Here is a 24,052-nt window from a genome sequence, read left to right as displayed (position 1 = left end):
TTGTGCGTATGTATTATATGCGGCATTGGAGCGTTAAGGAATAAAGTGGTGCATTTATTTTACAGCTGTTCTCGCCTTTCAGGGAACCTTTACATGGCGTCGTCCAAAGAATTACACATTTCCCAGAGTGGTGTCAATAAAAACTACAAAAGTCAAAACCTAAGGCCTAGTTCACGCGGGCACGGAATAGCGTATTTTGGTCCTAATTTTGATGCGGGAAGCTACGTCAAAATCGGGACCAAAATACGCCTGCCGTGACTGTCAGTCGCAGATTCCTGCTCCGGAGTAGGCCCAGAATGAATGGGCCTAGTCCAGAGGGTGCTGCCGCGGCTCAATGAGCCACAGAATTCGCCTGAAGAAAGGGCAGCTCGCTACTTTTTTCTGTGAGCGGCAACAGAAACGTAAAAAAAATCTGAATAATTAAAATATGGCGACGGAAACTAATTTTCTTTCAAATTTTTTTTAATTTATTAAAAAAACATGTAAATTTGATCTTACTGTGGTGATTCAGATCCACAGAATACAGGCATAGAATATAGGCGCAGTGAACGCTATAAAAACAAAACCGAAAAACCAAATAAAATTTTAAAAAAAGGCGCAAATTTTTTTTCTTTCTGTCTCCAATTCCACTCCATTCAAAATTTTCTCTAGCTCTGTCACCATGTTCACACTACTAAATGCCATACTTCATTTGATTCTTGCTGCGCCCATGATCAATGTACTGTTTTCTATCAGAAAAACAAAAGGTTTCCGCCCACTTGTCAAATAAGAGCTAATTTACATATAACCTTCCAGGGCCTGTATCTTTCGAACAGGTGGATGAATTTTAGGAATAAATACACTGAATCGCTCGATATGCGCTCATATAGGTCTGGGAATGTAAAAAGTAATGGCTTTCTGTAAGTGAGGAGTGAAAAAAAACAAAAAATGGCTTTGGCCACAAGGGGTTAAGGGCACACAAACAGGGGCAGTTCCACCATTAACCCCTTCCCGACATGCGCCGTAATAGTACGGCGCGTGTCGGGTCTGTAACTATGGCGACCGCCCGGGAGCCGGGCGGCCGTCATAGCCGCCGGGTGTCTACTGCTTTAAGCAGTAGACAACCGGCTCTAATGCCTCCGATCGGTCCCCGGACCGATCGGAGGCATTAACCCCTCCGGCGCTGCTGTCAAAGGCGCCGGAGGCAGGATTTTGGCAGGGATCGCCGGCTCCTGGAGCATGCTCCAGGGCCGACCCCCCGTTGCCATGACAGCTGGGAGCCTTGTTAAAGGCTCCCAGCCGGTCTGCAAATTCTCTCTTTTGCAGGCTGGTGTATACAGCCTGCAAAAGAGATGATGATTTTTTGCAATGCATTGCAATGCATTAGCATTGTAATGCATTGCATTAGTGATCAGACCCCCTGGGGTTCAACACCCCTAGGGGGTCTAATAAATGCAAAAAAAAATAAAAAAAAAAGTATAAAAAAATATAAAAAGTATTAAAAGTTCAAATCACCCCCCTTTCCCTAGAACAGATATAAAAGTAGTTAAAAACTGTGAAACATATACATGTTAGGTATCCCCGTGTCCGAAATCGCCCGCTCTACAAATCTATACAAATATTTTTCCTGTTCGGTAAACGCCGTAGCAGTAAAAATAGTCAAAAGTGCCAAACCGCCGTTTTTTCACTGTTTTAATTCTGATAAAAATTTGAATAAAAAGTGATCAAAGCAATAACATTTCCCGAAAATGGTAGAACTAAAAAGTACACCCAGCCCCGCAAAAAAAGACGCCCTATGCATCCCTGTACACCTATGTATAAAAAAAGTTACGGCCGTCAGAATACGGTGACTTTTAGAAAAAAAATTTTTTAACACCGTTTTGGAATTTTTTTTAGGGGTCAAAATGTAAATAAAACCATATAAATTTGGTATCCCCGGAATCGTACCGAAACACAGAATACAGGGGACATGTCAGTTTGGTTGCACAGTGAATGCCGTAAAACCAAAGCCCGTAAGAAAGTCGCAGAAATGCATTTTTTCTTCAAATCCACCCCATTCTGAATTTTTTTCCTGCTTTCCAGTACATTATATAGAATAATTAATGGTGGCATCATGAAGAAAAAATTGTCCCGCAAAAATTAAGACCTCATATGACTCTGGGAGCGGAGAAATAAAAAAGTTATGGGGTTTAGAAGGAGGGGAGTCAAAAACGAAAATCAAAAAATGCCATCGGCAGGAAGGGGTTAAACCTGTCAGCAGGGGCAACTGAGGGAATATTATACCTTACAGGGCCACTAAGCGCTCCACATGGTGGTCCATAAAGTCATGGAAAGTCGTGCACAGAGCCCTGACCTCAACCCCATTTGGGATGAACTAGTATGGAGATTGTAAAGCAGACCCTCTGACCCAGCATCAGTGTCTGACCCTCCAAAATCTTGTGTGAAGCCTTCCTAGAGGAGTGGACACTGGTACAACTTTGGGTCATCTCCATATTTACAATGGTTTTGGAATAACACATCGTAAAACGGGGTCAGCAACCGTAAAACTACAACTCCCAGCATGCTCTATTAAATTCTGTATAGAGTTCCTTTACAGCAGAGTAGGTATGCATGCTGGGAGTTGTAGTTTCATAAGCTGAAGTTTGCTGACTCCTAACCTAGAAGCTCATATAGGTGTGATGCCAGGGGTTCACATACTTTTAGCCCTGATTCTCATATACCTGTATAGCATGGCAACCTTTGTCAGTGCCAGCTGAAGGGATCATGTCAGCTGTCACCCAGCTTTCCCAGGAAAAGATGTCATTCAGTGACAGCTGAGGACAAGCCACAGCAGATAATGTGTGTGGTGTGCACTCTTAAAGGGACAGTGTCTCCCTGTACACCTGACAGGTCTCTTATATTCCTACACTTTGTATATGAGCCGGGCCCCCCTGACACCAGCAGACCCCACCTCACACCCCATTATGACACTTCCTTGCATTCTGCCCCTGGGTTCAGGCCGCCTCCTCCAGCCACTATAGAGTTAACTCATCGAACGTGCAAGGGTTAACGCCGTAAAGCATACAGCTTGTCGCACGGACAGGGACGGATGCAGGTCGGCTGCATGGGGAGCGGTGAGCCCCTGTTGTCGGGCCGGTGGACACTATCGCTATGTCGGCCCTGGCAGTACTGCTAGGCCGAGGCCCCCTCTCCGCTCTCAGCTGCCCGGCCCGCAGGTTACTAAGAGGCCGCGATCTAGTGCAGGACACCTGGGCCCGGGCTCGCCATGTGGTGGGTGCACGGGACACCCCCGGGCCGCAGACAGGTCGGCCGAGCCCCTGCAGACCGCTCCCCCCTCACCTGCTCCGTACTCTGCACCGTGGCGCCGCCATACACCTGCCGGTGCTGAGGCCCTCCGCCGGGGTAGTGTGCGGGAGGGGACGCTACAAGTCTGGGAAAGCCGAGGAGACCGGAGGAGAGAAGAAGGAGGAGGAGGAGGACGGCGCCCCCCGGAGACTAGACCTGGTAATGTCCGCTGTTACCCCGGGTCACACTGACTGCCCACCCCCCACACTACATGTGACTGCCAGGGCAAGGTCACCCCCAGCCCGACTACAGCTCTGTCATTACTGTCACTGCTCCGACTACTACTCCTGGCAGACTACAACTGTATGACTACTACAACTACTACTGGCAGACTACAACTACATGACTACTACAACTACTCCTGGCAGACTACAGCTGTATGACTACTACAACTACTACTGGCAGACTACATCTATATGACTACTACAACTACTACTGGCAGACTACAACTACATGACTACTACAACTACTCCTGGCAGACTACATCTATATGACTACTACAACTACTACTGGCAGACTACATCTATATGACTACTACAACTACTACTGGCAGACTACAACTACATGACTACTACAACTACTCCTGGCAGACTACATCTATATGACTACTACAACCACTCCTGGCAGACTACAGCTGTATGACTACTACAACTACTACTGGCAGACTACAACTACATGACTACTACAACTACTCCTGGCAGACTACATCTATATGACTACTACAACTACTACTGGCAGACTACATCTATATGACTACTACAACTACTACTGGCAGACTACATCTATATGACTACTACAACTACTACTGGCAGACTACAGCTGTATGACTACTACAACTATTACTGGCAGACTACATCTATATGACTACTACAACTACTACTGGCAGACTGCAGCTATATGACTACTACAACTACTACTGGCAGACTACAGCTGTATGACTACTACAACTACTACTGGCAGACTACAACTGTATGACTACTACAACTACTACTGGCAGACTACAACTACATGACTACTACAACTACTCCTGGCAGACTACAGCTGTATGACTACTACAACTACTACTGGCAGACTACATCTATATGACTACTACAACTACTACTGGCAGACTACAACTACATGACTACTACAACTACTCCTGGCAGACTACATCTATATGACTACTACAACTACTACTGGCAGACTACATCTATATGACTACTACAACTACTACTGGCAGACTACAACTACATGACTACTACAACTACTCCTGGCAGACTACATCTATATGACTACTACAACCACTCCTGGCAGACTACAGCTGTATGACTACTACAACTACTACTGGCAGACTACAACTACATGACTACTACAACTACTCCTGGCAGACTACATCTATATGACTACTACAACTACTACTGGCAGACTACATCTATATGACTACTACAACTACTACTGGCAGACTACATCTATATGACTACTACAACTACTACTGGCAGACTACAGCTGTATGACTACTACAACTATTACTGGCAGACTACATCTATATGACTACTACAACTACTACTGGCAGACTGCAGCTATATGACTACTACAACTACTACTGGCAGACTACAGCTGTATGACTACTACAACCACTACTGGCAGACTACAACTGTATGACTACTACAACTACTACTGGCAGACTACATCTATATGACTACTACAACCACTCCTGGCACACTACATCTATATGACTACTACAACTACTACTGGCAGACTACATCTATATGACTACTACAACCACTCCTGGCACACTACATCTATATGACTACTACAACTACTACTGGCAGACTACAGCTATATGACTACTACAACTACTACTGGCAGACTACAGCTATATGACTACTACAACTACTACTGGCAGACTACAGCTGTATGACTACTACAACTATTACTGGCAGACTACATCTATATGACTACTACAACCACTCCTGGCAGACTACAGCTGTATGACTACTACAACTACTACTGGCAGACTACATCTATATGACTACTACAACCACTCCTGGCAGACTACAGCTGTATGACTACTACAACTACTACTGGCAGACTACATCTATATGACTACTACAACCACTCCTGGCACACTACATCTATATGACTACTACAACTACTCCTGGCAGACTACATCTATATGACTACTACAACTACTACTGGCAGACTACAACTACATGACTACTACAACTACTCCTGGCAGACTACATCTATATGACTACTACAACCACTCCTGGCAGACTACAGCTGTATGACTACTACAACTACTACTGGCAGACTACAACTACATGACTACTACAACTACTCCTGGCAGACTACATCTATATGACTACTACAACCACTCCTGGCACACTACATCTATATGACTACTACAACTACTACTGGCAGACTACATCTATATGACTACTACAACCACTCCTGGCACACTACATCTATATGACTACTACAACTACTACTGGCAGACTACAGCTATATGACTACTACAACTACTACTGGCAGACTACAGCTATATGACTACTACAACTACTACTGGCAGACTACAGCTGTATGACTACTACAACTATTACTGGCAGACTACATCTATATGACTACTACAACCACTCCTGGCAGACTACAGCTGTATGACTACTACAACTACTACTGGCAGACTACATCTATATGACTACTACAACCACTCCTGGCAGACTACAGCTGTATGACTACTACAACTACTACTGGCAGACTACAGCTATATGACTACTACAACTACTACTGGCAGACTACAACTACATGACTACTACAACTACTCCTGGCAGACTACATCTATATGACTACTACAACCACTCCTGGCAGACTACAGCTGTATGACTACTACAACTACTACTGGCAGACTACATCTATATGACTACTACAACTACTACTGGCAGACTACAACTACATGACTACTACAACTACTCCTGTCAGACTACAGCTGTATGACTACTACAACTACTACTGGCACACTACATCTATATGACTACTACAACTACTACTGGCAGACTACAGCTATATGACTACTACAACTACTACTGGCACACTACATCTATATGACTACTACAACTACTACTGGCAGACTACAGCTATATGACTACTACAACTACTACTGGCACACTACATCTATATGACTACTACAACTACTACTGGCAGACTACAGCTATATGACTACTACAACTACTACTGGCAGACTACAACTGTATGACTACTACAACTACTCCTGGCAGACTACATCTATATGACTACTACAACCACTCCTGGCAGACTACATCTATATGACTACTACAACTACTACTGGCAGACTACAGCTATATGACTACTACAACTACTACTGGCAGACTACATCTATATGACTACTACAACTACTACTGGCAGACTACATCTATATGACTACTACAACTACTACTGGCAGACTACATCTATATGACTACTACAACTACTACTGGCAGACTACATCTATATGACAACTACTACTGGCAGACTGCAGCTATATGACTACTACAACTACTACTGGCAGACTACATCTATATGACAACTACTACTGGCAGACTACAGCTATATGACTACTACAACTACTCCTGGCATACTACAGCTATATGACTACTACTATAGTATACAGCTACTACTGGGGTCCTCGATTGTCCATGGATCTGATTGTGTCAGTTTTTCCATTCTTTTGGGACTCTGATGGACTAGAAGAACAGAAAAAACACGAATGTGAACCTATCCGAATACTGATAATACTAATACCGTGCAGCTCACACTATTACTAATACATAGATGACAATACTTTATTATTCCAGTTACATTGTCTCCGTGTCAGCCTGTCTCATACTGCCATTGCCATTAGTGTCTATGGGACAGCGCTGCGGTACTTATTACATTCACTGTCACTGACTTGTCTGATAACTGCCCTGGACTAGTTGTCGTAGTTCCCTTAGTACTAGTAGTACGGTAGTATTTATAATAACCAGTGGCAGGATTAGTAACAACCACAATACTAGTTGTAGAGGTGACGGCGACAGTACTGTTATTGTACAACTAGATGGAGATCACATGATTGACACCAACAGTGCCTGACACACCCCATTGTCTATAATGAGATCCTCTGGGTTTTTGTCATGGTGTCCCTCAATTTACTTGAAAAAAATAGCACTGAATAGTGCACTATGTTTCCAGTGCCATTATCCTTGGTTAATCATAGTGACATTAGGTAGGATCCCCTATATACTGATGGTAGGTGTGACCTTAGCTGTATTATATACCTTGTGTGACCCTGCGGTAGGATCTTCTGTATACTGACAGTAGGTGCACAGTGAGAGGCCGTGTATTCCTATACTCAGTGCTGCTTCTGCATTATATTTTGCAGTATGAGAACCCATGGACGATACCAAATCTTCTGTCGATGTCCAGGATCGGCCTCTCTCCGGTTCTCGGTTACCTGATTGTTGGAGAAGACTTTAATCTTGCACTTGGAGTTTTTGTTCTTGCCGGTATAACAGATTTGGTGAGTGCTGAGCACATACAGGTCACTGGACCTTGGTTATCCCCATCAAAGTATTAGTGCAATGTCCATGTTCTGGTTAAGATGACCAAGAGAGAGCGTGCAGCCGATCCTGCAAGTGTTTAGGGGACAGTGACTGGACATGTTGGATACCAGCCCCATGGTATAGTCAGTGTTGGAGGTGTCTTGCGGCGTATAGTACCCTGTTCCTGTTATCATGGTAAAATCATGAGAAACAGGTATAGCTTTCTTAAAGGGGATGTTGTCATCAAAAACCTTTATGGCATATCTGCTCAATGTCATCTGTGTGGAGAACTGGGTTCTCTGACCCAATCCTCTCCAGTCATGTTCCTTTCTTAACTTACAGTGGGTGTGCATTCATATACTCCTGTATAGAGTCCTGTGGGTGGAGCCATTGTTTGGAGAAGTTCTAATCGCCCCCATCCTCCCCTCTCCAGCACATTCTAGTACACCTCACTTCACTGCACGTATCCTAGTTTGGGCTTGGGGTGACCATACCCAACCTGTTGGGTGGCCAGGATGGGGAATGTCCAACATGGCTTCACCGTAGAGTGGCCGCACCTTATAGCTCTATACAGGTATGGGAATACAATGTGTAGGGTTCGTTCTCTGCATGATGGCAAACCTATTAGTAAGTAGGACATCAATGGGAACCTGGGTAAGAATTTGGTGCAGATTAGAGGACTAACTCCTCATGGCAGGTTCCTTTAAGCCGATCTACAGATGAGATGATCTGGTGACCGATCGGGTGATCTACTTCTAATGTAAGTTTTCTCATTCTAGTTAGATGGATATATCGCAAGAAATTGGGCCAATCAGAAGTCAGCGTTAGGAAGTGCTCTTGATCCACTGGCGGACAAGATCCTTATAAGTGTCCTCTACGTATGTTTAACATATGCACACCTGATCCCAGGTAAGAAGGCGCTGCCTCGTGTTGTCTTATGTCACAGCCTTCGTATGGTTCACATTCAGTATTACGTCATCCACCACATTCACTTTTTGTATTCAGGACAAGTCATTGGTTTTCTACAAATACTGTGGCATATGCCTGTACCCATCAGGAATGACAGGGCAGCAGGTTGGGTCACGGTTGGAGCCCCTTTCAGTAGGCCCTGCAGGTTGGACCATTGTTCCTGACCTAATATTGGAACACAATGCGACTTATTGTAATTCAGTAGGGTTTGTTGGACAATGATGGAATAAGTCATGTGGAAAACATGACAAAAATATGAACATAGCCCTATTAAATCCTTGTTTTCTCTTCGTCAGTTTTACACTAGCGTAAACCTGGCGTCAAAAATCAGAAAATAAAAACATTAAAAAAACTTGTCAGTATCTCCTCTTAGGTTTGGTCATAGGTGCTCTATTCCCAGGCTCTCTTACTATGGACCTATTGGATGTTTAAGGCTTTGTGTGTGTGTGTGTGTGTGTGTGTGTATATATATATATATATATATATATATATATATATATATATATATATATATATATATATATATATGTTATCCATGGGGTAGAGAATTGCAGTAATGTAAAGTGATGGAGATTCCGGCGTTCCCGGCACTGACTTGTCATTTTATTGCTTTACAGTTCCTCTGACTGTCCTGATCATTTTGAGGGACATTGCATTGATTGGTGCTGTTTTTTATGTCCGCTATAAAACCCTTCCACCTCCAGTAAGTATATGTGATGTACACTTCTTTGTCTGTATGTATCTTAAAGGGATATCCATACATAGGGCATGGTGGATTCATCACAAGATTGTCAAGACCATGGTATGTGCGCTGATGTCGATATCTCCTGCGCCAGTGCAGGGACCGCTCGGTTCATGATAGAGTTTATGCATCATGGATTAGGCACATCCTCCCACTTCCATCTCATTTAATATGCGCTGCTCCACCGATTCTGGCACAGGTGGAATTTTATCTCTAGCCCCCACCATTCTTGAGCAATCAGTGCTGTTAGTTTTGGTGCCTGATATACTATTTAGGCGCTGTACTGTTAGGAGGGCGGGGTCAGCAGGAGCAGACAAAGGGTGTGATTCTGAGCTTTGACACTGGCTGATTCTGATTGGAGCTCTGAGTCACACCCCCTGCCTGACACCGCCCACCTAACATTACAGAACTTAAACAGCACAACAGGCACCAAACCTAACTGCACTTGTTGCTCAGGAATGGTGGGGGCTAGAGAAAAAATTCCAACTGGGCTGGAAACAGAGGAACAGGGACTATTATCAGATACTAAGAACTAAAAAGGACCTTTCACCATCTTTACTAACTCTAAAGACCAATGCTGGATAATAAAATTCTTACTGCCTTCAGCCACTAGGGGGCACTTACTTTATACTTTACACTCTATAATAACCAGTATGTAGGAAGCTTTTGAAATTGCTTGGGTTTAGGTTTGGTCTCTGCTGGTCAGTAAGTTGTTAAAAAAAGTTATTAAAACCTTCCTGCAAATTGATTCAGCGATTCCTCTTTCTTTAGAGAACTCTTGGCAGATATTTTAACCCTTGCTATGCAACTGCTCAATTAGAGCCAACGTTTATCAGTAAGGTAAGTGTATAGAATAATGTCCGTCTGACCGTCTTCTTGATGCCTGTCTGATATCTGTGACATAACCTTGTTGGTGACCTCCCATACATGTAAGAGATATAAGGCAGCTATACAACCTGGTTTTCGGCAGAAATGGCCGACTTGAGAGACTCTCTCTCCATTGTGAACACATGTAGGTGTTAAGCAGGCAGATTTCTTTGCATTTAGACACCCCCTTTAATAATCCGGAGTCTCTGATTTTGCCTTGTTGTGTCTTTTAGATGAACACTGCAGTCCAGTTAATATTGGTGGCGGCGTCTCTTGCGGCTCCTGTATTTGATTATGTGGATAGTGTCTATCTTCAAGCGTTATGGTGAGTGAGAGAAATGGCGCTACTTAGAGGGGTTGTTCAGGATCTGAAGATTTTTGATACTAGGCCTATCCCATCAATATCAGATCAGTCGGGGTCCGAACCCTGAACCGATCAGCTGATGTGGTCACCGGAAGCCAAGTATACAGCCAGAAGCAGCCCTGCTCCTAGTCAAGTGAATAGGAACGGGGTTGCAGTTCCAGGTGCCAGTGCTACACTGTATGAACTCAGTATAATGTCCCATAGCAGCCCCTGCACACAGTATAATGTCCCATAATGGCCCCTCTACACAATATAATGTCCCATAGTGGCCCCTCTACACAATATAATGTCCCATAGTGGTCCCTGCTCACAGTATAATGTCCCACCTCCCTTACCATGACGCAAGCTGGGGTTAGGAGTGTGATGGTATACGGAGCCATGAATATAACCCTGTATATGATACTAGCATTTCCCGCTACTTCGTCCTCAGCCCCCCTTCCCCTGTGCGACCCACCAGCGCACTCCCTCCCGGCAACAGTCCCGCTTCCCTCCTTCCTCTTGCACCACCCCCCTTCCTCCAGTCCCCCCCCCATACCGACCCCGGCCCCCCATGCCACCACCCTGACGTCCGTCCCCCCCCCCATTCCCACACGGTCCCCCCCTCCCGCGGCAAAGGTAACAGTGCAGATTGACCCTGTGTAGTTACCGAATGTGCGCATTGTCTCACACATGTGCCATGGTCCCCACAGTCCGGTCTGTCCCCTGCCGCACACCGGGCAGACGCCGATCACTACAGTCAGCCACCGGAATGACAGAGCGGCACAGCCGATGTACGCGTCTGGTCCCGTAAAGCACAGCTGCATGTGGCCTTCTATCCGCCGGGCCGTATAGACGCCATTTGCTGCTGCGCGGACACTCTCCTTAACTCTGCCCACATAGCACTGCTAACCAATCAGAGAATGGCCGAAGGGCCTGTGATGACGTCATCTCAGGTCCTTCAGCCTACCGGGAACAGCACTTCGGCGTTAGCGGTCGCGCAGTGTGGCTACTTACCAGCGTGATACATAGCCTATGTTATATTCAAGGGTCCAAGCTATGTGCCAAATTTCAGGTAATTGCGTACAGCAGTTGTCGCGTGATTGAGGATCAAACATCCAAACACACAAACCTACAAACATACAAACTTTCACATTTATAATATTAGTAGGATATTTATCTTCCATCCGTGTTTTGCAGGTGTATCACTGCTTTCACGACTGTGGCCTCAGGGTATAGCTACTACCACTATGGACAGAAGACAGTAAAAGTGTTGAACAATAAGTAACGGTGCAGACTATTCTGGGACACACAACACGTAGGACACGGCATCTCTACATTGTAATCCGATGATCAATGGACTCACGGACCAGAGCAAAGCGAATCAACGACTAATAATCTTATTTATACACTTAATATTCAATATTTGAATGTGGTAAAATAAAAAGGGAGATTTTGGGACATAATTGACAAAAGCTCCCGGTGTGGAAATGGTTCCTGTCAATAGCTGATGAATTTTTGTCATGTAACTTTTTGGGATGTGATATTACAATGCCAAATAAGACTTTCTTCTCTTTCTATATTCTGAGTTTTATAAGAGAAACCTCATCATGGATGTAATAAAGAAATCACTTCAGTATATGTCATGTATGGTGAAGAGGGAAAGAAACAATGACCGGGATAAGACCGGGTTCACACACAATGGAAAATGGCCTTAAAATCTGCTGAAAAATCTTCATATGTGGATTGGGCTGTTGGTTTGCGAGGGGTAAAAGATGGGAGATACCTGCAACGTGGGAGTCAAAGTCCTCAGATTGCAAATTGCGTTTTTGGGGGGAGGGTTTTCCCAATTTCAAAAATTCTGAATGCCAATTGTTATTGTGGCCATAGGGTTAATTCACAAAAACACTAGTGTGACCTTAGGATAAGAGGTAAATGACCTGGGAGTCTGATCACTGGAACAATGCTCCGGGCAGCAGGGCCTGGGGGTGCTGTATGTGAATGGAGTAGCAATGGCCATGCCTGACCACCGCTACTATCACTTGTATATAAAGTGGTGGCCAAGCATGCAAATTACAACTCCATTCACATGAGGCACGAGAGGTAAACCCTCTATACCGACACCATTACAGCCCAGTGTGAGTGCACCCTTAGACCCGTTTCACACAAGTGTAATACGAGGTCATTTTTAAGGATGAGTCCCCACGTGTTTTGGTTTGTTTGTTTTTTTTTGCAGATTTTGTTGCGGTTTTTTGAACCAAAGGCAAGAATGGCTTCAAAAGGACTGGAGAATATATAGGAAGTTCTTCTACTTCTCACTTCGACTCAATCCACTCCTGGCTTTAGCTCAAAAAACTGCATTTCTGCAACATGGTGCCTCAGCCTAAAGTGGTTTTATAAGATTCCTTTTTGATGACCTAACATTAGATCATCTATATCTGATTGCCGGGGCTCTGCCTCCTAAGGATAGGTCATCAGTATCTTGGTGTTGGAAAATCCCTTTAATTGAATGCCTCTGAAGAAAGTGCATGGTCACAACAGGTTGTGTCTACATCACGAGAAAGAAGGCTTGGCCTCACCCGAAAATGTTTGCACTGCACTGTTCTCCAATTGTTGGGAATTATGACACTCACTACAGTATATACTATACATGCACATGTATGTGATCTACTGCCATATATATCACCATGATTACAAGTCTCCATGCTGGCAATGCTGTATACGACTCACCCTTCAGTAGTTATTTATTGATATGACATATGACTGGTCACATCCATAGCTAATCCTAGACCAAAACCTAGTAAATAGTATTGCAGCACCCCTCCTGACCCAAACGCTGTATTAACCCCCTAACAGTCACATTAAAATGGTAAAAACCCTCCCCAAAAAAGTCAGCATAGCATCTAAGGGGTTAAATAGTAAGTATGCATATGATTGATAATGGTGGTGGTTGGGGGGAGGGTTTATGAACAAAAGTCCATGGGGTTATCTGAAGTGACAGGAGGATAATAAGATTATTTCCTTTCCTCTCTGCAGGTTTTCTCCAATACACTGGTTGAAGCGGAAGTAGTGAGTCTATGCAGCTCCGCTTTAACCAGTGATATCCTTAAATCTAGGAGTCTACAGACATGATCATCTCTATTTTAGCTGCTAAAACGTGACTGTGTTCCCTATAGATTTTTCACATACAGGGGTTGATAAATTCCCTCAATGTTTTTGTGCTCATATTTCTAGATAGAGATGGGCAAATCGCTTCATTCTGAGTCGGTTCAACCCAAATATTCTAAATCGTTCAGTTGCTAACTAGAGATGAGCGAGTAGTATTCGATCGAATACCTTGCTCCCATAGGAATGCGTCAAACACCAAGAGGTTAAGTGCAGTGAATATTTGTTGCGCTTAACCCCTTGGTGTTTGGCCGCTTGCACGCATTCCTATAGGAGCGAGGTATTCGTTTGAATACTACTCGCTCATCTCTATTGTTAACTAAACCAACATTGGAGATTTGTCTCTGCCAGATTTTTGCCATCCCTTTTGGATTTGCTCCTTGAAGATAACCCTCACACAGATGTGCTGGACATTGACTGTTGTAGATCTGCTGAGTCGATTTAGGATTTCTGCCATAGATCCCTTAGTAAACACATTGCATTTGTCATGGGCTGATCCGTGATGTGTGAACATACCCTTAGGTGTCTGTAGCTGCTATCACGTCTTATGATTTAGGTATATTCACTGCCTATACACGACCTATACTATCCGCTCCATAGGGATAAAGAAGGGAGTCTACAGAAAAGGGTCAGTAAGAATATTTTAATGATATGATGGGATAGTACAGTGATACTCAAATGCAGGGTTCTTATAGGACACGAGATGGGTATCGTATTTACTAACACTGTTATTTTTACACACTTTATACAGACAAGTAGCGAGCACGGCGATGGTCACTAGAAACAGCCCACCCAGAGCACATAATATGGAGAGGATGAGGATGTAACTCGGCCTGGTCTGGAATTCCGCACAAGGAGTTCTTGATGCCCTGTTTATTACTATGCTATGCCCCTTCCTATTATAGGCCAGTACACAAACCTTGTATGTTGTATACGATGTTAGGTTATATAGAGTGTACTGTCGCATCGTCCGGTAAATGTTATCGACAGTCTCATGGGCCCCACTTTCCGACTGATAGACAAGCTGGTACTTTTCTACTATAGAATTTGGGGAGCACCAAAGTATCTGCGCTGATGTGTCCGATATCTCATATACTCCTTGTAGGTGAGGTGGATCTGGGACAGTATCATCCCCCGAAAGTCCAGGGCATAAGCATGGCCTCAGTAGCTGCAGCTCAGAGCAAGGTGTTTGAAGATGTCTACAATGGTCATAGTCGCAGGCGGCCATTCTGTTCACCACTGTGGTTCCATTAGGTTGAATGTCATCCTCATACTCATCCGGGTAGTCTCTTAGGATTTCTGGCTGGTCCCCATTAGAACTGCCACTCTCTGGGAATTTGTGTTCAGTCACTGGTCCATTGGTGGTGCTAAGGGACAATGTAAGGTCTTTTGGTGAGAAATCCCCATCACTGGTTGAGACAGTCTCTGGAGTTACCATACCAGATTGTGTCATGGAGGAAGTTGTTGAGTCGTTTTCAAGGACGGTGATTGCAAAATCTATAGTGTTTTCTGTGGGAGAATATTTTGGCTCTGTAGTATCCAGTGTTAATGTTGAGCTCAAAGAGTCTTCCGTCATTAGTTCTAGAAAATCAGATTCCATTGCTGTAGTACTAGAGGTGACACGATCCTCAGTTTCAGTACTTGGTTGATTCTGGGGTAATGTGCACAACTTATGAAACTCAGGTATAGATATGCTTGATGTGTCCCCCTTCAAGACTCCCCCTCTGCAGAATGTTTCATTTGCTCTAAAGGATAAAATGGGAGACAGATGTCAGATCTAATGAAATAGAGTAGAACATAGTATAGTACAGTAGAGACTGAAATGTATGTCTCCACTAGAGGGAGCTCAATGTATACAGTGCATTCTATGATAAAACAGTAGGTTCCCTCTAGTGGGCACTGTAGACAGCTGGCAAGTTATTGATCATGGATATGCGAGGAGTTTGGGGATGTACTGCAGAGATATCCTGCTCTAGAAGCATTATTTCTTGGGGTGAAATACTTCTATAATGTGGTGCTGTAAAGAGTTCCCACAAAGAGAGATAGGGGCTCTATGTGCCAGTGTACAGACTCCACAAAGAGAGATAGGGGCTCAACGTGCCAGTGTACAGGCTCCAGAAAGAGAGATAGGGGCTCCATGTGCCAGTGTACAGGCTCCACGAAGAGAGATAGGGGCTCCATGTGCCAGTGTACAGGCTCCACGAAGAGAGATAGGGGCTCCATGTGCCAGTTTTATAGGCTCCACAAAGAGACATAGGGGCTTACGTGCCAGTGTACAGGCTCCACAAAGAGACATAGGGGCTCCATGTGCCAGTGTACAGGCTCCACAAAGAGACATAGGGGCTCCATGTGCCAGTGTACAGGCTCCACGAAGAGAGATAGGGGCTCCATGTGCCAGTTTTATAGGCTCCACAAAGAGACATAGGGGCTTACGTGCCAGTGTACAGGCTCCACAAAGAGACATAGGGGCTCCATGTGCCAGTGTACAGGCTCCACAAAGAGAGATAGGGCTCCATGTGTCAGTGTACAGGCTCCCTGCACACAGCTTCTCTAAACCCAAAGGTGTAATGTGAAGCTCCTAGTCTCCAGCTACAATGTATTATATATAGGACTGGTCTTCCCATATTGAAATGAGACAGCTTATGGGACCCTAACCGCACCCTCTGCATCCCGCAAAGTCACCCCCTTCTTAACCATAACTTTTTAGTATCTCATTGTCAACAGAACACCAAAATGATCAGGGTGACAGCATTGATTAGATGATGGATGTCACTGGGATGTTCAGATCTGGTGATGGGTCTTCCGTAAGAGGGTTGTCCAGGATATACAGTTTTCTGCAAGGAGGCCAGGTGAGAAATAAGAAAAAACCCAAAACATATTTGTCCCCGGTAATACCGGTGTCCCCCACCGCTGTCTGGTCCAGTGGGAGTCCTCGCTGCTGTGACACCTGTGATGTTCCACGTCCTTTTCTTAGGCCGCTGACTGGTCTCAGTGGTCACCTGCAACGAGGACTTCCACCAGGCCTAGACCTTGGGAGCAGCAGGACCGGAGATCAGTGGGAGACACCGGAGCACCTGGGACAGGTGAGTGTAGGGTTTTTTTTTTCACCTTCCCGCCCACCTTTCAGAAAACTGTATATCCTGGACATCCCCTTTAAGTCACAGTCATCTTCAGATTTGTGGTCCCAAAGATCAAGAATGGAATCTTGCCGTCTTTCATATGTCAAGAGATTAACCTTAGAGCCCGATCTGCAGTCTTTGCGGAGTGACTCGCTCTCGTCTTCTGGATCAATGTCTATCTATTTAATTCACATCAGCAATTATGGAAAAATAGCTTCCGGCCCTGTTACTGTGAATAGACATCAAACAGCTCCAATTCTGCAGACTAGGACACATCTTAATGAGTAAAGTTTCTCTAGATTTGGTAAAGTCAGAACAATAACTTTTGCTTTCTATTTGATATGCTAAATTTTTACTGCTATATTTGAGCAAAAATGAAATATGTTAGAAGAATCTATGGCAGGTCTTGACTCCATGTGCACATGTTCTTCTGCAGTCACGCTACATCTCCGATGGTCCCTCAGCGGTAAAGCTGGCTCTAGCCATGAGATATCTATCTGCAGATCATTGGCAGAACCAGCCGTGAATCTTATGTGTATGACCATCACAGATTCTTCAACCTTCACCCCCACAATCTTTACACTGCAAACCTCCTCCCATCTTCTTATTATACACTGCCTTTATAGTATACACAGGGGACTGTGTATACAATAAAGGGGTGGGATGAATGTATAATGTAAAGGTGGGGGTATACTATAAAGATGACAATATTTTAATACATTTAATCCAGACATCACACGTGATCTTTTCACATTACCTTGCCAAGGACAGGTTCCCATGGGTTGACAATAACCAGCCAACTTCACAATCGCACGTTAATGGATTGCCATGAAGGTCAATAGTTAAAAACTCTGAGCTGATATACCAAGGAGATAGAGCCCTGAGGTTACAGCTGCAAAGGTAGAAGATGAAGAATTATTATTCCTCGAACATATAATAACGTAACGTAAATGGGAAGATCTAGTTTCTATCTGGTATTGCAGCTCAGGTACATAAAGGTGAGACGTGGACGGGTGTCGCAATGATTTGGGAAGTAAGAAGTTATTTTTCTCTATAACCCATTTAATAGGGGTTAGACCTCCCCTTCCCCCGTGCACCCATCAATTATATTATCATCATGCGATCATTGGCAGACGCATCTGGTGTTGGCTTCAAAACTGCATCAGTGCAAAATGGCTACCGAACTCAGTGGCCCATACACCTAAACACAGGCGTAAACATGGCGCAGTGTGGTACCTCTAGGTGGGCTTGGAATTTTTGGACATGCTTGAAATGTGGGGGTTAAATCTTATAAAAGGGCGTAGCTTAAATACAAATGGAAACCGCCACAGTGAGATTCCCAGCCGCTACACCCAATATTCACATGCACGGATAAAGTCTTCCGGGTATAGACAAACAGACTTATATGTAGCTTAAATACACCACAATGCACCAAAAATGCGCCAAAATAGTGTCTAAAAAGTCTAAATACAGCCTAGTCAGTCTAAAGACATCCAGCATTAGTCACTGTGATAAATCTGGTGTATTTGCATTGTTAAGCGGTGAGCAGGGAAAGCACATGGACCCCATAGACCAGTGATGGCAAACCTATAGCACGCGTGCAGTCGCCTGGATCACTCAGTAACAGGGAATTCGGTACAGGATTCTCCGTTATTGAGCGATCGCACATCCAGCTGAAAGCTGTCAGTGTAGGCCGCGCGGCCTACACTGACTATACAGAGTGTGACCTCTGCACCGGCGTGGGTGTGATGACGTAAGTCATCAGCTCCCGCAGAGAATAGAAGAGAGGATGCGGCCCTTCAGGTAAGTATATTTGTGTGTGTACTGTCTGGGGAGGGGGCTACTGTGGACCATTTTATGCTGTGTGAGTAGGGGGGCTACTGTGGATCGTTTTATGCTGTGTGGGGAGAGGGAACTACTGTGGAACATTTCATGCTGTGTGGGGAGGGGGCTACTGTGGAATATTTCAGGCTGTGTGGGGAGGGGGCTACTGTGGACCATTTCATGCTGTGTGGGAAGGGGGCTACTGTGGACCATTTCATGCTGTGTGGGAAGGGGGCTACTGTGGACCATTTCATGCTGTGTGGGGAGGGAGCTACTGTGGACCATTTCATGCTGTGTGGGGAGGGGGCTACTGTGGAATATTTCAGGCTGTGTGGGGAGGGGGCTACTGTGGAATATTTCAGGCTGCGTGGGGAGGGGGCTACTGTGGACCATTTCATGCTGTGTGGGAAGGGGGCTACTGTGGACCATTTCATGCTGTGTGGGGAGGGAGCTACTGTGGACCATTTCATGCTGTGTGGGGAGGGGGCTACTGTGGACCATTTCATGCTATGTGGGGAGGGGGAATACTGTGGACCATTTCATGCTGTGTGGGGAGGGGGCTACTGTGGAGTATACAGGTATAATCCTTTGGGGGGCCACTGCAGGACAGATTGTGCTGTGTAGGGGCCACTGCGGGGCAGATTGTACTGTGTGTGGGGGCCACTGCGGGGCAGATTGTACTGTGTGTTGAGGCCACTGCGGGGCAGATTGTACTGTGTGTGGGGGCCACTGCGGGGCAGATTGTACTGTATGTAGGGGCCACACGGGGCAGATTGTACTGTGTGTGGGGGCCACACGGGGCAGATTGTACTGTGTGAGGGCCACTGTGGGGCAGATTGTACTGTGTGAAGGGAACACTGCGGGGCAGATTGTACTGTGTGTGGGGGCCACACGGGGCACATTGTACTGTGTGTGGGGGCCACTGTGGGGCAGATTGTACTGTGTCTGGGGGCCAGACCTTTACCTTTCAGTACAAGCTATGTAAAGGCCCATTCACACGACTGTAATTTGTGGGTCTGCAATTGTGGATGCACAGAGTTTTAAGGTTAAGTTGCCATGTTGGCACTCCGCAATAATTTATTGGCTTTTGGGTTACAGTTTTGGGACTCGGTCTCAAAAAGGTTACCCATCACTGCCATAGACTATAATGGGGTCCGTGTGTTTTCCGCACGAGACATGCAGAGAGGAAAGTAGTTCACAAAATGCTTTTCTCTCCGCATGTTCCATGCAAAAACCGTGCGGAAAACACACGGACCCCATTATAGTCTATGGGGTCCATCTGCTTTCATAAGCTCATTGCTCGTCAGTGTGTTCAGTATTCCGTTCGGAGGTTCCCCAAGCGGACTGCCCGAACGGAATACCAAATGCAGATGTGAACCAAGCCAGAGGGGGAAGCCAAGCACAGTATAAATAGCTTCATTGCGCCTGGTGGCAGATTCCCCTTAATTCTCGTTGATAGCAGCTGCCATAAAGAGCACACACCTCACCGCACTGTCTGTACAGACAATACGCTTTATTTTCCACGTACTTTTGAAAATCCAGATACGTAAGATTTGATGCATTATTGAATATCTCTGTTCTGATGTAGTGAAGTCTCTTGGAATCTGCACAGATCAGACGCTCCAAGTGTGGGAACCAAGTGATGAGGTCATCTTCGAGGACTACCATATTAATCATCCTCCTCATGAGAAGCTCCTTCAGGTTGGGTAGATCTTTGCTCCATGAATGATTCACTGAAAAGCAGATATTAGAAAAAAAAACATGAGATCCTTGGAAGATGGCCGTTTTTTTAACATCAGTTTTTGACAATTGATGGGTCTATTTTTAATGGGCTTAAATACAACGACTGCCGTCCGAGTCATGGCCTTCAAAAGCAGATCATTGGGTTGGGGTAAAAAAAACCAATGAAATTCATCAGTTTTTTAGCAGTCCATCAAAAATAGATACAAAACGAATGATGTTTGGTAATAGGGACACGGAACGGATGCAAGGAGACCTGCAAAATGACCATTATAATTGATCGATTCTTCCATTTTTCACACTAGTGTGAATATCGCCTTATGGTAGACTTTTAGGTTACGTCTGAATTATTCCTTTACTCACCTCTTCTTATGTATGTCTCACTAAGATCGAGGGATTGAAGTGACCTTAAGGAATCCTCTTGGGCTTGTGTTGTGTTCACTGCAAATGCCGACTCATCGATATCTACAGAGGGATTGCTTCCAATCAACGTCATTGATAAATTAAGCGACACCAGATTTGGGAAACAAGAGAAGGCAAATGGATGGATATGGATTATAGGATTTTCAGCCAGAGATAAGCGTCTGAGATTCTTCAGCATAAGGCACTTTGGTACAAACGATAAGAAATTATTGCTCAGGTCCAGGGACTCCAGTTCCGCCAATACATGAATTTTCCAGTGAATGTCTTTGACTTGGTTGTGCGATAAAGACAAGGTACGAAGCTTGGAGAAGTCAACCACATCTTGGTCCCCAATTACAGTTATATGGTTGAAGCTCAGATCCAATTCCTCTATAGTTCTAGAGAAACACGTTGGGAACACATCAAAACTTTGATTCCGTAGATGACATTTGACATTACATTGCTCCCCACAGTAAGTAACATTCACTGCTTCTGTTAGATTCTTGGAGACGGTAACTGTTTGGTCGGTGGTTTGGAGCTGAGACGCTAACATCTCCATCTTACTCACAAGGAGCAGCAAGGTGAACGTTATCTTCTGGAGGTTGTCCATGATCTAAGTCCAAATCTGCAAAAGTAATATCATACCAACATAAGGAAATAATGAGAAAAAGGATTACACATTGGGCCAAATTTACTACTGGGGCTACGACCAGACAATAGAATAGAATTAATTTGGTGGATCTAGCTTGAGATAAAATTTTTGACTTGCTACACATATTGCAGATGGTTTCTCAGAAAATGCACCAAAAATACATCATAAAATTCTTTTCCAAAGTAAACCAATTAATGATTAGTGTAAACTTAGACTAGGCAGCCTAAAGATCATAGAGCTCAGCTTCTCTCCTCTATCATATAACCTATATATCAGAGAACTCAGCTTCTCTCCTCTGTCATATAACCCTATATATCACAGAGCTCAGCTTCTCTCCTCTATCATATAACCCTATATATCGCAGAGCTCAGCTTCTCTCCTCTATCATATAACCCTATATATCGCAGAGCTCAGCTTCTCTCCTCTATCATATAACCCTATATCACAGAGCTCAGCTTCTCTCCTCTATCATATAACCCTATATATCGCAGAGCTCAGCTTCTCTCTATCATATAACCCTATATCACAGAGATCAGCTTCTCACCTCTATCATATAACCCTATATATCACAGAGCTCAGCTTCTCTCCTCTGTCATATAACCCTATATATCACAGAGCTCAGCTTCTCTCCTCTATCCTATAACCCTTTGGCATTGTCTAGCTTTGGCAAAGCCAAATATCTATTCGGACGTGCCAATAAACCTGTTTGATTTGATTTGAACCCTATATATTGCCAGAGCTCAGCTCCTCTCCCTGTATCATATAACCTATATATCACAGAGCTCAGCTTCTCTCCTCTATCATATAACTCTATATATTACAGAGCACAGCTTCTCTCCCTCTATCATATAACCCTATATATCACAGAGCTCAGCTTCTCTCCTCTATCATATAACCCTATATATCACAGAGCTCAGCTTCTCTCCTCTATTATATAACACTATCTATCAGAGAGCTCAGCTTTTCTCCTCTATCATATAACCCTATATATCACAGAGTTCAGCTTCTCTCCTCTATCATATAACCCTATATATCACAGAGCTCAGCTTCTCTCCTCTATCATATAACCCTATATATCACTGAGCTCAGCTTCTCTCCTCTATCATATAACCCTATATATCACAAAGCTCAGCTTCTCTCCTCTATCATATAACCCTATATATCACAGAGCTCAGCTTCTCTCCTCTATCATATAACCCTATATATAACAGAGCTCAGCTTCTCTCCTATATAACCCTATATGTACCAGAGCTCAGCTTCTGTCCCTCTATCATATAACCATATATATAACAGAGCTCAGCTTCTCTCCTATATAACCCTATATATCACAGAGCTCAGCTTCTCTCCTCTATCCTATAACCCTATATATCACAGAGCTTAGCTTCTCTCCTCCATCATATAACCCTATATATCAGAGAGCTTAGCTTCTCTCCTCTATCCTATAACCCTTTGGCATTGTCTAGCTTTGGCAATGCCAAATATCTATTCGGACGTGCCAATAAACCTGTTTGATTTGATTTGATTTGAACCCTATATATTGCCAGAGCTCAGCTCCTCTCCCTGTATCATATAACCTATATATCACAGAGCTCAGCTTCTCTCCTCTGTCATATAACTCTATATATTACAGAGCTCAGCTTCTCTCCCTCTATCATATAACCTTATATATCACAGAGGTCAGCTTCTCTCCTCTATCATATAACCCTATATATCACAGAGCTCAGCTTCTCTCCTCTATTATATAACACTATATATCAGAGAGCTCAGCTTCTCTCCTCTATCATATAACCCTATATATCACAGAGTTCAGCTTCTCTCCTCTATCATATAACCCTATATATCACAGAGCTCAGCTTCTCTCCTCTATCATATAACCCTATATACCACTGAGCTCAGCTTCTCTCCTCTATCATATAGCCCTATATATCACAAAGCTCAGCTTCTCTCCTCTATCATATAACCTTATATATCACAGAGCTCAGCTTCTCTCCTCTATCATATAACCCTATATATAACAGAGCTCAGCTTCTCTCCTATATAACCCTATATGTAACAGAGCTCAGCTTCTCTCCCTCTATCATATAACCATATATATAACAGAGCTCAGCTTCTCTCCTATATAACCCTATATATCACAGAGCTCAGCTTCTCTCCTCTATCTTATAACCCTATATATCACAGAGCTTAGCTTCTCTCCTCTATCCTATAACCCTTTGGCATTGTCTAGCTTTGGCAATGCCAAATATCTATTCGGACGTGCCAATAAACCTGATTGATTTGATTTGAACCCTATATATTGCCAGAGCTCAGCTCCTCTCCCTGTATCATATGACCTATATATCACAGAGCTCA

General features: G+C 44.2%; 2 protein-coding genes across 2 annotated transcripts; one reads left to right on the top strand and one right to left on the bottom strand.

Moving 5' to 3' along the window:
* The first annotated feature begins 2,999 nt into the window (after positions 1-2,999).
* CRLS1 (cardiolipin synthase 1) lies at positions 3,000-12,585 on the top strand. Its single transcript, XM_075266556.1, has 7 exons — positions 3,000-3,483; positions 7,721-7,858; positions 8,660-8,789; positions 9,467-9,552; positions 10,363-10,431; positions 10,692-10,783; positions 11,999-12,585. Exons 1-7 carry the CDS (start codon positions 3,130-3,132, stop codon positions 12,084-12,086), a joined length of 957 nt encoding a protein of 318 aa, XP_075122657.1. The 5' UTR covers positions 3,000-3,129; the 3' UTR covers positions 12,087-12,585.
* A 2,021-nt stretch (positions 12,586-14,606) lies between these two features.
* On the bottom strand, positions 14,607-21,658 carry LRRN4 (leucine rich repeat neuronal 4). Its single transcript, XM_075269505.1, has 4 exons — positions 21,010-21,658; positions 20,435-20,639; positions 17,840-17,974; positions 14,607-15,708 (listed from the first exon to the last, which is right to left on the bottom strand). Exons 1-4 carry the CDS (start codon positions 21,656-21,658, stop codon positions 14,607-14,609), a joined length of 2,091 nt encoding a protein of 696 aa, XP_075125606.1.
* Positions 21,659-24,052: the final 2,394 nt, after the last annotated feature.

This window comes from Leptodactylus fuscus, chromosome 3 (assembly GCF_031893055.1).
Source record: "Leptodactylus fuscus isolate aLepFus1 chromosome 3, aLepFus1.hap2, whole genome shotgun sequence".
Classification (NCBI taxonomy): Eukaryota; Metazoa; Chordata; class Amphibia; order Anura; family Leptodactylidae; genus Leptodactylus; species Leptodactylus fuscus.
This window is presented reverse-complemented; position numbering and strand designations above follow the sequence as displayed.

Coding starts and splice junctions, on each gene's coding strand:
- LRRN4 (XM_075269505.1), bottom strand. CDS start 21,658: ATGGACAACCTCCAGAAGATAACGTTCACCTTGCTGCTCCTTGTGAGT. Junction 17,975..20,434: donor ACGTATCTGGATTTTCAAAA/GTACGTGGAAAA, acceptor CTACCTTTGCAG/CTGTAACCTCAGGGCTCTAT. Junction 15,709..17,839: donor GGGAACCTGTCCTTGGCAAG/GTAATGTGAAAA, acceptor TTTATCCTTTAG/AGCAAATGAAACATTCTGCA.
- CRLS1 (XM_075266556.1), top strand. CDS start 3,130: ATGTCGGCCCTGGCAGTACTGCTAGGCCGAGGCCCCCTCTCCGCTCTC. Junction 7,859..8,659: donor TTGCCGGTATAACAGATTTG/GTGAGTGCTGAG, acceptor TTCTCATTCTAG/TTAGATGGATATATCGCAAG. Junction 9,553..10,362: donor ATAAAACCCTTCCACCTCCA/GTAAGTATATGT, acceptor CTCTTTCTTTAG/AGAACTCTTGGCAGATATTT.